Genomic DNA, 14,735 nt, shown 5'->3' with positions numbered 1-14,735 from the left:
GCTCCTTGCTTGCTCTGCTTTTGGGCAGACCATTCACCTTCCTACTCAGGGGCTAACTACTAGGTTGCTGGGAAGTCGAAGGAGAGTTCACATATGTGAGGGATTGTCTTGACAACTCAGAGTTGGAGGTGGTGGTAAGCATCTACTGGGATGCATCACCTCTTTTCACTTACACAGGTCCCCTTTGAGGTAGGACATAGTGTCCTTATCTTTCCCAGGAGCAACTTGAACCTAAGCCCGCTGCAGTGGCAGGACAGTACAGCTCGTAAGTGCTGCACAGGGGGTCTGACCTCACCAGTCTAATTCCCAGGCTGGGGCTCTACCCTCCATGCTCTTCTGCTGTAGGTGAGAGAGGGTTGCTTTGCTACATATCCTCTTTGTTCTGCTCCTAATTCCACATTAGTCACTGCGATGTCAGCTACAGAGCCATGGGTGGGATGTTAAGACCCGGACTGTTGATCTCAGGCTCAGCTGCTGTTGGGGAACCTCACTGCCTGGAGCCGAGTCTGAGTTCCACTTGAGACACACGAGTGCAGGGCCTGTCTTTGGAGACATTCTTTTGGATATTTTCCTCTCTTTTTTTCAAGTGCTAAAATTAAAGTCCACCACAATGTGATTTCCTCCCCTTTCTCCATAAAAGCTTTTTACAGAGTTCAAGAGTGACGCTTCTTCTTGTCTAATAATAACAATTTAACTGACACATTTCTCTGTTTGCTTTTTCAGGAGCTTAGAGGTAATTTTAAAGCCCAGAGAGGTGGTGCTCTTGTTTTGGTTGAGGATCTGTGTGGATTGTTTGGTTGTTTTTATTGAAGCCTCTTGTTTAGAGTCAACAAGACCTCCTGAGGGGCCCTTATATTTAAAAGTTGGGCCAGAGGGATTATATTTTAGTCCTTGTTACTATATTTTGGAGGAACATTCTTCTAAGTCATATAGCACTCTGACCAGTTTGGTGTGATGAGGTAATCTGGGTTTGCTGTGCCACTGAATCTTTTCAAATGCCACAATGGAACAACTGTGCCATAGGTGTGCCATTAACCCATCGTGGGCAATGTTTGGTAGAACTCCCAGATTGATTCAAGATCAGGTTTGGAAGCAGGAGTGGCATCCACTTCCTAAACCATATGCTTCTGAAAGCTCTATGAACTTGTAGAAACGATGATAATTACAGAAAGGCTTTAGGCCTTTGTTTAGAGAGTTGTGCTCGACTCGATGGCAATAAACAACCACAACCTCAAGTTTGGATCACTAGAGAAATCACTGGTTTATAATGGAATTTAGTTATGAGGATGTTTTCATAGCCTCGGTTATAATAAAAATATTGGCAACAAGCTAACTGCCCATTATAAGGATTAAGTTAATAAAGTTAAATGAAGTGTTATATAAACATGAAACAGAATTGTTGTTAGGATTCATCGTTGGTGGAGTCGGCTGTGACTCATAGCAACCCTCTGATCCGCTGATTGAAGCCTTGCTCTGTCCTGCGCCATCCTCATGACCTCTGCCAGGCTTGAGCCCTCTGCTTCAGTCACTGCGTCCGTCCATCTCGTGGAGGGTCTCCCTCTCCTTCACCGACCCTCTACTTTTCTCAGCTTTATGTCCTTTTCCAAGGACTGCTGCCTCCTGACAATATGCCCAAATATAATGCCAACTGTTAAACAAAGGTTTTGTTTATGTGCAAAGGTTTTGGCACATAGCAGGGCTTCAGTCAAAAAAACCTTTGATCAACTTCTCCAAATATGTGAATACAACTACCTCTGCCATTTGCAAAGTATTTTTAGCTCTTGAATGAATGCGAGGAGAACAAAAGGGTTCATCCTGGAGAGGGTGAAACCAAACAGGTTCATCCTTGAGAGGGTGAAACTGGGCTGCTCCTTGGAGGCAAGGATTCTGAAGCTTTGTCTGACATACTTGGGGCATGTTATAAGGAGGGACCAGTCCATGGAGAGGGACATCATGTTTGAGAGAGTGGAGTGACAGTTCAGGAGAGGATGAGATGGATCGATTCTGTGATTGGGGTAATGGGAGTAGCTGTGTCAGAGGTGGTGAGGTTGGCACGGGATAGAGCAGGGTTTAGGGCTCTTGTATATAGGGGTTGCTATGAGTCACAAGCGACTCAACGGCACACAACAACAACAACAATAACAACAATAACTTTATTTCATCTCCATAGTAATCCCCAAACTAATTGTTGTGAAGTTATGAACAGAGAGAGTCGGTGACTTGTGCCAGGTTACATAGTGAGTGACAGGACGACTCTCTCAGCTTGTCACTTTCCCCCGTTGCAATCACCAAATCCCTCCTGCCCAAACCCGTTCCCTGCTCCGTGTCATGCCAATGACTCTAATGAGGACGCTACGTGTGTTATCACCCCAACAACAGAACTGTACAGAGAGGCACTTTTACTTGCTGACTGATAAACTTTTCTCTCTTTTGAAAGCGCTTTAGACATTTGGATGCAAAGAACAGTGAGCATCTGAATACAAGCAACAAACATCTGGCTATGGGACTGTGTACTGTGGCAGGATGCAAGAATTGCAAACACCCAGCTCTGTGGACGCAAACATCAGGAGACAGAGCAGCAGACATTTGGCAAGTGTAGTGGACACTGGGCTGAACATGTATCAAATCCATGGGTGCTTTGGGGTAGCAGCTCGCTGCCTTGATTGTTGGAGTGGGTGATTCTGTCTACTCTCTAGTATTTTTTTTTTTAATCAATTGTTGTGAGATCAACTCCTGTTGATGTGAATCAGAATAGCACTATGATCCATGGGGTGGGTTTTTAATTTTGTTTTTTACACTTCACACCCTTATGTGTCATTTTTTGTTCAGGACTCATGCTAATCTCTATATTGTTCTAATTTTTTTCCCCCAGTATGTTGTTGTTGTTTACCATTGAGTCAGAATCTACCCATAGCTGACCCTCCAGCAGGTTTCTAGAGGCAGTTAATTACACAGGAGGAGAATGCCTATCTTTTTCCCATGAAGCAGATGCTGGATTAGAACTGTGTGCCTTCGGGATTGCAGCGCAGCTCCTTACCACTAGGCCACCAGAGCTCCCTTTTTTTAGGATGTGTGCTGCCAAAGTGAGCACTCCTTAGGGTTTTTAATGGCTGGCTTTTGAGGAAGTAGATTTCTTCTTTCTTTCTTTCTTCCAAGGTGATTTGGGGGGGGGACTCAGACCAGCAACCTTTGGCTGGGGATTTTCCATTGACATCACTCAGGGACTCCTTCTAGATATTTAAGCACCAAATAATGTAGTCTTTTCAGAACAACATCCTTTGAGTCTTAGTGGGATGAACAAAGTATTTCCTCTCAGGTTGAGAAGTGCACATGGTCCCTATGTGGCAGAGTTTGTGCTTAACCACTAACCAAAAGGCTGGCAGTTTGAATCCACTCAGAGGCATCTGGGCAGGAAGACCTGATGATCCAGTAACTACCAAGAAAACCTTGTGGAACAGTTCTGCCCTAGCACATGGGGTTGCAAGGAGGTGGAATCAGAGGTGATGGTTTTTGTCTGGGTGGTTTTAGAAATGCAGAGAAGGGCCCAGGCTCCTCCACGCAGAGTCCCCTGTCCTCCCCTCCCTTGACACTGACCTGGCATGTGAACCATCCGGCAGTTGCAATTCTCCACGATGTAGCGTGTCTCACAGTCAATCCTACAGGCGGTGATGCTGTAAACAGGAAAGAAGTCGAGTCCCATCTCTGAGGAGCGGCACTCACCCCACGGTGGGGGCAGGTACGTGAGCTGCAAGAGAGGAAGGAGGGGCAGCAGTCAACATTGGTCAACATTGGGGGGTTGTTGCTGCTTCAGCCTCCACAGACTTAAGGTCTATCCAGTGATTTATCCAATCAACACAGAATTAGTAATCATACTATGCGGCAATTTAACTCCACTGCCTGACTCTCTATCTGGCTGCAATGCTAGTTTTCTTGCATTGACTACAGCCCACAGGCCACAGGCCTGGAGGCACTTCAGACTCGGAGATCCCCAGCGGTGTCACCGAGGCTGTGAATTTTCATGGTGGGAGACTTCCCATCTTTCTCTCAAGTTGTGACCGGGCTTTGATGTTGTCCCACAATAATGTGCATCCACCTGGACTCTGTGCATGACCTTATTTAGATGTAGGGTCTTTACAGAAGTAATCAGGATAAGATGAGGTTACACTGGATTAGTTCTTAACGAAGACTCACAACAACCCTACGAACAACAGATCAGAACCTTGCCCTGTTCTGCACTGTCTTCATAACTTCCACCACGCTCAAGCCCATGGCTGCAGTCACGTGTCAACCCATTTTGTTGAGGGTCTTCCTCTCTTTCGCTGACCCCCTATCATCTCCATCATGACGTCTTTTTTTCCAAGCCCCCTCCTGACAAAATGTCCAAAGTATATGAGACAGAGTTTCACCATCCTTGCCTCTAAGGAGCATCCTGGTAGCACATACTGGATTAAAGTGGGTCCTAAATCCAATATGGACAGCATCCTTATAGAAGGGGGTGGGGAAATGAGGCCCAACAGAGACCCACACGAAGAAAGACATGTGATGATAGAGGCCAAGGAACATCCAGGTTGATCAGCAGCCACTTGAATGCAGGAGAGCAGAAGGGAATAGCTTCTCCCCCAGAGCCTCTGAATCAACTTGCCAACACCTTTGATTTCAGATTCTAGCCTCCAGAACTGGGAGGGAAGAAATGCCCGGTGTTTCAAGTTACCCAACTTGTGGCACTGTTATGGCAGCCTTAGCAAACAAAGAGGCTACGGTCCCTTGAATAAAAAGCGAGCCAGTTCTCACCGAGTAGATTAACTCATAGTAACCCCGCATGTATCAGAGTAGAACTGTACTCTGTGGGTTTCTTTTCTTCTCAACTTTTTATTGAGATCTGGGTGAAAGTTCATGGAAAAATTCGTTTCCAGGCAATAATTCATACACATTGGATTTTGTGACGCTGATTGCAATTTCTACAGTGTAACTAACTTCCCATGTCCTCCCTATGTTTTCTATTTCCATTTACCCTTCTTTCTCATCCGTTCTTGACCTCTAAGCTTTATCCCTGGGCAAATGTTGCCCTTTTAATATTGTGTAGTTGATTGTTTTACTAAATATACTGTTCTCTGGTGTTACTGTTTATTTTATAAGTCCTATCATTTGGCTCTGGGAGCTCTGGTGGGCTAGTGGTAAAAGGCTCTGCTGCAATCCCAAAGGTATGCAGTTCAAATCCACCAGCTTCTCCACCGGAGAAAGATGGGCAGTCTCCTCCTGTGTGTCTTACCCACTGGAGTGTCAGCTATGAGTCAGTTCTGCCTCGACAGCACACAATAACAATAATCATTTGGCTGGAAGTTGAGCAATGGGAATTAGTTCAGGTCCAGGCTTGAAGGATATCTTAGGGGGTTCTGCCAGTCTCTATGAGACTAGTAAATGTTGTCTTTTTTATGATTCTGAGTTTTATTCCCCATTTCTCTTTTACTCTATCCCAGACTTCCTACTGGTGGGTGTCCTTTCGGAGTGGCCAGCAGTGGTAGTTGGACATCATCTAGTTGTGGTCTCAGGATTGTGGAGTCTGGGGCTTCAGAGGGTTTTCAACGGCTGATTTTTTTGAAAGGTGGATCACCAGGCACTTCTTCCACAGTGCTTCTAAGTGAACTTGAACCTCTAATCCTATAAATGCTGATCTCCTGGAAGTCTACTATTCATGCCTGTGTCACATTTTGTTATCTCACTCCTCTTGAAATGATCCAACAAAGTGGTATTCTCTTGACTTGGAACATTGGGATCCTAGACATAGACTTGGAGGATAAAATCTAGCAAAGGGTTCAAGAAAAAAACAAAACACCAAAACAACAACAAACAACATTTGGCATAATCAATCTTGCTTACGGCTCGAATCCCTGAAAAGAAGCAGATCTCAGGTTGTCATGTTATGGATGACACCATTTTGGGGCTAAAGACACTATTATTCTCAGGAGATCCAATGCCTACAAAATGCTCTTCTCACACCGTCATACTTGCCTGATGCGGCTGGGGAGGGTAAATGAGAGGGAACTGATGGCTGATGTACTCATCGTGCTCTAAGTCTCAAGCTGGATACTTCCCATCTATTTTTTCTTAAAGAATAATTTACATAAAATAAAACACAGCTTTTAAGTGTATAGTTCAAGGCAGTCTGACAAAAGCACACAACTGTGTAACCATGGTATCAGTCAAGATATAGACCAATTTTTTGTAATCATCCCAGAAAGTTCCTTTCTGCTCCTTTCCAATCAGGCAGCCGCCTGTCCAGGCAGTCCCAGTGTGAATTCTGTCACCTCAGAATGGCTTTTTAGGTTCTCAAACTTTATAGAAATGAAAGCTTACCCTGTGTTCTCTTTTGTATCTGGCTTCTTTTCCTCAGTTTCATGCTTATGAAATCCATTCATGTTGTGTGCATTGGTAGTTTATTCCTTTTAATCAATGGATAATTTTGCATATAGATACTGCAATTTGTTTGTCCACTGGTGTTATTGTTGTTGTTATATGCCGTCAAGTCACCTGTGACTCATAGAAACCTTATATATAACAGTCCTAAACCCTGCTCTATTCTGTGCCAATCTCACTGTCTCTGACACACCCACCCCTATATAGTACCCCAGTCACTGAATCAATCCACCTCATAGAGGGTCTTCCTTTCCTGCACTGTCCCTCCACCCTCCCAAGCATGATGTCCTTCTCCAAGGATTGGTCCATCTTTGCAACATGTCCAAAGTATGTCAGACGAATCCTCAGAATTCTTGCCTCCAAGGAGCAGAGTAGTTTAATCCTCTCTAGGATTAATCTGTTCATTCTCTTAGAAGTCCATGGTATATTCAATAATCTTCTCCAATATCATAGCTCAAAGACATCAATTCTCCTTCTACCCTCCCTAGTCATTGGCCAGATCTCTGACACATAACAAGTGACTGCAAAGACCATGACCTGTATCAGGCACACATTAGTTTCCAGAGAGACTCCGTTGCTCTTCAGTACTTTAGAGAGGTCCCTAACAGCAGACATTCCCATCACCACACATCTTTTAATTTCCTGGCTGCTGGTGCCAAGAGTGTTGACTATGGAGCCAAGCAAACTAAAGTTGTTAACAACATCAATTTCTTCACCATCCATCCTGATGCTGCCAATTGGCCCAGTGGTGAGAATCTTTGTCGTCTTGATATTGAGCTTCAATCCATATTGAAGGCTGCCGTCCTTGACCCTCTGCAGCAAGTGCTTCAGGTCCTCCTCAGTTTCAGCAAGCAGGGTTGTGTCATCTGCATAACGCAGGTTGGTGAACACTTGGATCATTTCCAGGTTTTGGTTATTATGGAGACAACTCTATAAACAGACATGTTTGAGTCTTTTTTAAAAATAGATATATTTTAATTTCTCTTGGATAAATAGCTAGAAGTAGAACAACTAGTTCATAAGATAGTTTTATCTTTTTAAGAAACTATGAAGCTATTGGCAAGAAAGAAGTTCAAGCTGCATTAAAGACACTGGCAAAAAAAAACCCAAGGCCCCAAGAATTGATAGAATACCAAGTGACATGTTTCAAGAAACAGATGCGGCCCTGGACATGTTCACCAGTCTATGCCAGGAAATTTGGAGGACAGATGCTTGGCTGACTGGAAGAGATCCATATTTGTTCTCATTTCCAGGAAAGATGATCCAATAGAATGTGGAAATTATAGAACAATATCATTAATATCACCCATAAGCAAAATATTGCTGGAAGTCATAAAAAAATGGCTAGAACAGTACATTGAAAAGTAACTGCCAGAAGTTCAAGCTGGGTTACAGGAGGCCATGGCACCAGGAACATCACTGCTGGTATTAGACAGATCCTGGCTGAAAGCAGAAAATACTAGAACAATGTCTGTTTGTGTTTTATTGACTCTGCAAATGCATTTGACTGTGTGGATCATAAAAACTATGATTAACATTGAGATGAGAAGAATGGGAATTCACAAATACTTATAACCACACAAAATCTTTATCTAGAATAAGAAACTGCTGTCTGAACAGAGCAAGGGAATGTGTCATGGTTTAAAAACAGTAAAGGTAAGCATAAGAGTTGTATTCTTTCTCCATATCTATTCAATCTGTACGCTGAGCAAATTACCTGAGGAGCCAGATTTTGTGAAGGAGAATGTGGCATCAGAATCGGAGGAAGACTCATTAGCAATCTGCTTTATGCAGATGACACAACCTTGCTTGCTGAAAGTGAGGACTTGAAATGCTCACTGCAGAACATCAAAGACTACAGCCTTCAATAGAGATTGCATCTCAACATCAAGAAGGCAAAAATCCTTACCACTGGACCAATATCATCTGTCATGATAGATGAAGGTTGAAACTGGCAATCATTTCATCTTACTTGGAAGCACAAATAACACCCTTGGTACCAGCAGTCAGGAGATCAGGAGACATACTGCATTGGACAAATCCACTGTCAGTGACCTCTCCAAATTACTGAGGAGTAATGATGCCAGTTTAAAGTGTTCCTGATTTAGGCCATAGTCTTTTCAATCACTTGCTATGCATTTGAGACCTGGATAATGAATAAAGATGACAGAAGGAGAACTGTGGGGCTAGAGAAGAGTACTAAATATTCCATGGACTGCCAAAAGAACAGATGTTTTGGAAAAAGTACAGCCAGAATGCTCTGTGGAGGCAAAGATGGCAAAGTTTCATCTCACATATTCTGAGCATGTTGCTAGGAGAGGCTATTTCTTAGAAAGAGACATCATGCTTGGAAAGGTGGAGGGTCAATGAGAGAGAGTGAGTAAGACCTTAAATGAGATGGACTGACACACTGACTGTAGCTATGGGCTCAAGTGTGTCAGAGATGATAAGGTTGGTGCACGATAGGACAGGGTTCAGATCTGTTGTTCACAGTCTTCCTACGTGTCCTACTCGAGTTCATGGCATCTAACAACCACCACCAATTATTAAAGTAGTTATATTCTTTTATGCTCCCAACAGTAATATAGGAATATTCTATACACCACACACTCTTTCCAAATGTTAAGTTTGTCTGTCTCTTTAATGCTAACATTCTCATAGATGTGCCTTTGAAGTGCGTAGTCGTGTTTCCTTTTTCTGCCTGCCTTTCCTTGATGAGTGATTTTGAGCAGCTTTATGTCCTTGGTGGCCATTCATGGATTGTCTCTCTTGAAGTGTCTGTTCAAGTCTTCTGCTTTTTCAGAACATTTGTTTAGTGTTTCTTCTTATTACTGAGCTGCAGAAGTTCTCCATCTATTTTGGATGCAAGTTCTCTGCCAGATAAATGAATTGGGAACATTCTCTTCTGGTCTGCAGCTTACATTTGACTCTTCTGAATGGTATCTTTTCACCCTTATTTTTATGTCAGCTTCATTAAGGTAGAATTTACACACACTAAAATGCATCCATTTTCAATTACAATGACTTCTAGAGATGTGTATATATCCTTGCAACCAGTATCCTATCAAGATAGAGAACATTTCCATAACCTTTCATAAGTTCCCTATTTTCAGGCAACCACTCATAGGCTTCTTGTCAGTACAAATTGGTTTTCCCTGTTCTAGAATTCAGAATAAATAGAATCATACAGAATGTACACTTTTTTGTCTGGCTTCTTTCTCTCAGCATCCTTTTGAGGTTTATTTATGATGTTGCATCTATCTGTAGCTTATTTCTTTTTATTGCTGAGTTTTACTTCTTCCTTCCAAGATGGGTCCCCCCTGCCTTTTATCTCATTGTACTAGCTATAACCCTAATACAGTGTTGAAAAAACAAAACAAAACAAAACTGGAGAGGAAGAGCATCTTTGCTTTGTCCCCAAATTTCGAAAGACCGGGTTCATTATTTTACCATTAAACATGGCAGGGATAGATTCTCCCAGCTGTGTAGCCAGATTGAAAAGGTTTTTAGTTGAAAGACAGAAAAGAGTGAAGCAGGCTGGGGAAGTTCTCTTCTCCTGCCAGTCTGCTGAGAAATTGCATCATCAGTGAGTACTGAGCTTTAGCAAATATGTTTTCTACTTACATTGAGAGGGTGTATGAGCGTCCTCTTCCATTCTGCTAATGCTGTAAGTGACATTGACTGATCTGCAGATATTCAACTGATTTAACATTTCTGTTATGAACCCCACAGGTCATAATTTATAATCCTCTTTATAGAGTATTAGATTTGATTTAATATAATGATAGCCTATTTGCTCTCATGGAGGCTTTATGGTTTGTTTTTTAAAATTTTCTTTTAGGTGGATATATCTTAGTTTGTTTCTTAGTCTTGAGCTAGAAACCTTAGTCTTGGGATGTGAGCTTAATTCCCTAAGTGTGACACTTTAGGATTTCAATAGAAAGTCTGAGAGCTTTATAAAGTCTAACTTGGTAAGGCTTGAATTGCAAAAGGTTATCTCTCAATTACTGCTTGACTCTTTCAATCTTTCAAATGTTTTCTCTCTGGTATTTATCCCCACCTGTATCTAGTTCAAGGTCAGCCTAGAATTCAGGAATGCTTGTAGAAAAATTTGGGTATGCTCTTCATTCTTCATTCATCCTAGGGCTTCCTCTCCCAACTGGCAGTCTTTCTGGAAACCACAACTGTGACCTTGGGCTCTTTGGTGAAATCACTGCTGCTTTATGCTTTCACTTTCTCTCGCCTTTAGAATGGTGATGGGCCCCATGGGAACGTTCAGGTAGATAAATATGTATTTTACCCAGTGTGGTCTCTTTTAAGGCTGCATCTCTTCAAATTTTGGCCCCCCTCCAGTGCCTTTAAATATTCATGTTCAAATATTTTGTCCAGACTTTGTTATTTATTTCCAGGCAGGTTGTTGCTGTTATGTGCTGTTGGGTCAGCAATATGAACAACGGATCTGAACCCTACCCTATCCTGTGCCATCTTCACTGTCTCCTACACACTTGAACCCATTGTTACAATCACTGTATCAATCCATTCGGTTGAGAGTCTTCCTCTCCACCTGACTCTCCACCTTTCCAAGCACGATGGCCTTTTCCAAGGAATGGCCTTTTCCTAACAACATGCCCAAAGTATATGAGACAGACTTCCACCGTCCTTGCCTCCAAGGAGCACTCTGGTTGCACTTTCTCCAAGACATAGTTGTTTGTTCTCTTGGCACTTTATGGGATATGCAGTGCTCTTCTCCAACACCACCACTCAAAGGCATTGATTCTTCTCCTGTCATTCTTAGTCACTGCCCAGCTTTCAGGTGCACAGCAAGCAATTGAAAAGACTCTGGATTTCATCAGGAGAGTTAGCTTGGTATTAATGACTCCATCATTACTGGGAGTCCAGATTTTCTAACTTATTTGATAGTCACAAGAATCCTGTCATGGAGACATTCCTATTCTCATTTTGAATGAGAAAACTGAGTACTAGAAAATCTAGGTAACATGTCCTAAATTGTCCTCTTATGAGTGCCAGAGTTGGCATATGAAGCTAGTAGCAGTCCTCAGAACAGAGCAAGGAAACACAGCATGGTTCAATATCAGGAAAGGAGTGTGTCAGGGATGCATCCTGTCCCCATACCTTTTCAATCTATATGCAGAACAGATCATTAGGAGGCTGGGCTTTATGAAGAGGAATGTGGCATCAGGATTGGAGGAAGACTCATCAACAACCTACATTATGCAGATGATACAACCTTGCTTACTGAAACTGAGGAGGACCTGAAGCACTTGTTGCAGAAAGTCAACAACAGTAGTCTTCAATATGGATTGAAGCTCAACATCAAGAAAACAAAGATTCTCACCACTGGGCCACTTGGCAGCACTATGATAGATGGAGAGGATATTGAGGTTGTTAACAATTACAGCTTGCTCGGCTCCACAATTGACACTCTTGGCACCAGCATTCAGGAAATCAAAAGACAAATTACATTGTGAAAATCTGCTGTCATGAACCTCTCCAGAGTGCTGAAGAGCAACAATGTCAGTCTAGGGACCAAGGTCAGCCTAATCCAGACTATGGCCTTCACAATTACTTTCTGTGCATCAGAGAGCTTTACAGTGACAATAGATGACAGAAGAAGAATCGATGCCTTTGAGTTGTGATGCTGGAGAAGAGTCTTGAACATACCATGGACCTCCAAGAAAACAAATAGGTCCATCTTGGAGAGGTTGAAACCAAGTTTCTGCTTGGTGGCTTGTATTTTGAAGCTCTATCTCACATATTTTGGGCACGTGGCCAGGAAAGACCAGTTCTTGGAGAAGGGCATCATGCTTGGAAGGGTGGAGGGACAGTGCAGGAGACGAAGACACCAGATGAGATGGACTGATACTGTAAACTAGGGCAATGCGGATAGGTATATTGGAGTCAGTGAGACTGGCTCAGAACAGGGCAGGCTTCAGAGCTGCTGTACATAGAGCCGCTATGGGTCACAGCACATAGCAACAACAAACAAGTTTCTGATTCCAAGATAGTACTTGTCACACATCTTACATCACTTTCATATAGCCGGGTAACTGATAGGTAGACAAACTGTGGGGCTCTAATAATTCAACACAAAAGGTGAAAGGAAGAAGCATTTCAAAGAGAACTTCTCAGAGTTTTTTTCTTTTGCCCAGCTGCCACTCTTTCTTCTTTTCTCAGGAGGAACTTGCTTTACTTTCTCATCGTCTTTTTTTTTTTCCTTCTGTTTATTAACTTGCTAGGCCTTCTCAAATGTTTCCTCACGAACCCTAGACAAATCACTGCTCCTCTCTGGACTTTCATTGCCCCAAATGCACGTAGGGAGGATGGGACATTTACTCCCAAGGCCAATCAGAAGGGGATGCTCTATGCTCTAGAACAGAAAAAATAACCAGGTGGATACATGCAACGGTATATAGGAAGGCCCAAAGGTGCCTTTGGCAGGCGCTTTCATTTTACATTCTCATTGCTGTTCAGATGAACTGACTTGTAGCAGACCCTCCACTGGGTTTCCAAAGGCTTTAAATTGCATGAGAGGAGATTGCCCATTTTTCTCCCCGGGAACTACTGGTGGATTTGAACTGCTAGAGAGGTGTGGCCTTTTGGGTTAACAGTGCAACTTCCTACAGACTACTCCACTAGAGCTCTCTTTGGCAGGAGCTCAAACTCAATTCAGCCCATTGCTGTTGCATTAGAACTAGATGACACTACAGTGGGCTTTCCGAAGCTGTAAACTACATGGACGGAGACTGCCCATCTTTCTTCCATGGAGCAGTTGGTGAATTCAAACCACTTGCCTTCAGGTTGGCAGCCCAACTCCTTACCACTAGGCCACATAGAACTTCCTTGGGAAGAGCTGGGTGTTTAAAATGATGTAAATCAAACTTGTAGAGATCTCTTCTTTCCCTTTTACTACTACGGTTTCCCATGGTTTCCATGGACATAGACTCCGATAAGTATTTTGTGATGAGGCGAAGTTCGATCAGGGTTAACCACATCCCCTATTTTTGTAAAGACCATGATTCGGAGACTCTGGCTACTCCGCTGTGGCTGGTTCATTTGTTCTATCAGCTCCTCCGAAGCCTCACACACAACAGCAGCTGCGAATCACAGCACGCAGAGCACTACTTCTTGTTTACCAATGAGTGTCTGAAAGTAGGTTGGTGTATTTGTTTATCCTGGGCAAGAGGAGCCTCAGGGGACCCTGAAGCATCGCCTTTAAATATCTGAAGGGCTGTCTCAGGGAAGAAGAATTAGATTTGTTTCCTGGCATCCCAAGGGAAAGATGGATACCGGGATGATTGTAGCAGTCCGAGAGTGGAGAAGCTGATAACATTTATTTGATGTTGCGGGCACTGTGTACCATGCTGGACACATTATACACACACCCGTATTTAATCCTAAGGGAGGATAAATTCTGGCTCAAAGTAAGAAAGGCCTTCTAACCCACTGTTGTTATTGTATGCCATCCGGTTGGAACCAACTTATAGAGGACCTTCCAGCAGGTTTTCAGAGACAGTATACTGTGTGGAAAGAGACTGCACAGCTTTCTCCATGGAGAAGCTAGGTTAGATTAGAACTGCATACCTTTGTCTTGAGAATGCAATTCCTTACCGCTAAGCCATCAGAGCTCCCTCGCTAACCCATTAGTATGATTCAATAACAAAATTATTTTTTGGATAATTTGGATAATTGTCTGAATTTATCAACTGAAAAGGAGCTTAGTGTTGGAGTAAATTTGCCATTACCAAGAGTATTCATGCCAAGGCCTTCCAACTTATTGGTTAGGACTAGGAGAGAGAGAGAGATTCAAGGATTAGGTGTGCAGTGAATGAGATGACTTCAAGGGTCCCTTAAGCCCCTTTAAGTCTAATTGGAAACTAGTGATAGTGGAAAAAGCCATACAGAGCCTTGAACCCTATTCTCTCAAGAGCTAGTTGTGTGCCTTTGGGTAAACTACACATCTCCACTTCTCCCTCCGGGCTCAATCTCCTCATCTGACTACATAAAATAAGCAAGTTCAGCTCCTAGCAATTAGTAAGTACCAATAAAGGCTTCACTCCCATCCCTTCCTCCTAACAAAATTTTTTCATATTTTTCAGACCTTTCATTTATTCAACAAATAGCCTGACTCTACTTCCGTTCTTTTTACAATTTGGTTCCCTAGAGCAGCAAACCTCTGCTCTTTGGGGCTTAAGCGGTCTTGAGTTGGAGTCCATCTGATAAAACCTCCAGGTGAGGTAGATATCAACCTCATTTGTCCACTAGGAAGCTGGAGCTGAAACTGAGGGGACAACGAGATTTGG

The 14,735-nt window shown here is 42.9% G+C and overlaps 1 protein-coding gene across 1 annotated transcript in view; it reads right to left on the bottom strand.

Moving 5' to 3' along the window:
- Positions 1-14,735, bottom strand: part of ASIC2 (acid-sensing (proton-gated) ion channel 2) — a 369,812-nt gene that overhangs the window by 14,146 nt on the left and 340,931 nt on the right. The window contains exon 4 of the mRNA XM_006890915.1: positions 3,595-3,745. Within this exon, the coding sequence (XP_006890977.1) occupies positions 3,595-3,745 (151 nt within the window). The remainder of the gene's footprint in view (positions 1-3,594; positions 3,746-14,735) is intronic.

Source organism: Elephantulus edwardii, unplaced genomic scaffold (assembly GCF_000299155.1).
Source record: "Elephantulus edwardii isolate Elephantulus edwardi_28Jun2011 unplaced genomic scaffold, EleEdw1.0 scaffold00094, whole genome shotgun sequence".
Classification (NCBI taxonomy): Eukaryota; Metazoa; Chordata; class Mammalia; order Macroscelidea; family Macroscelididae; genus Elephantulus; species Elephantulus edwardii.
Note: the sequence above shows the minus strand (reverse complement) of the source record. Positions and strands in the feature narration are given on the sequence as shown.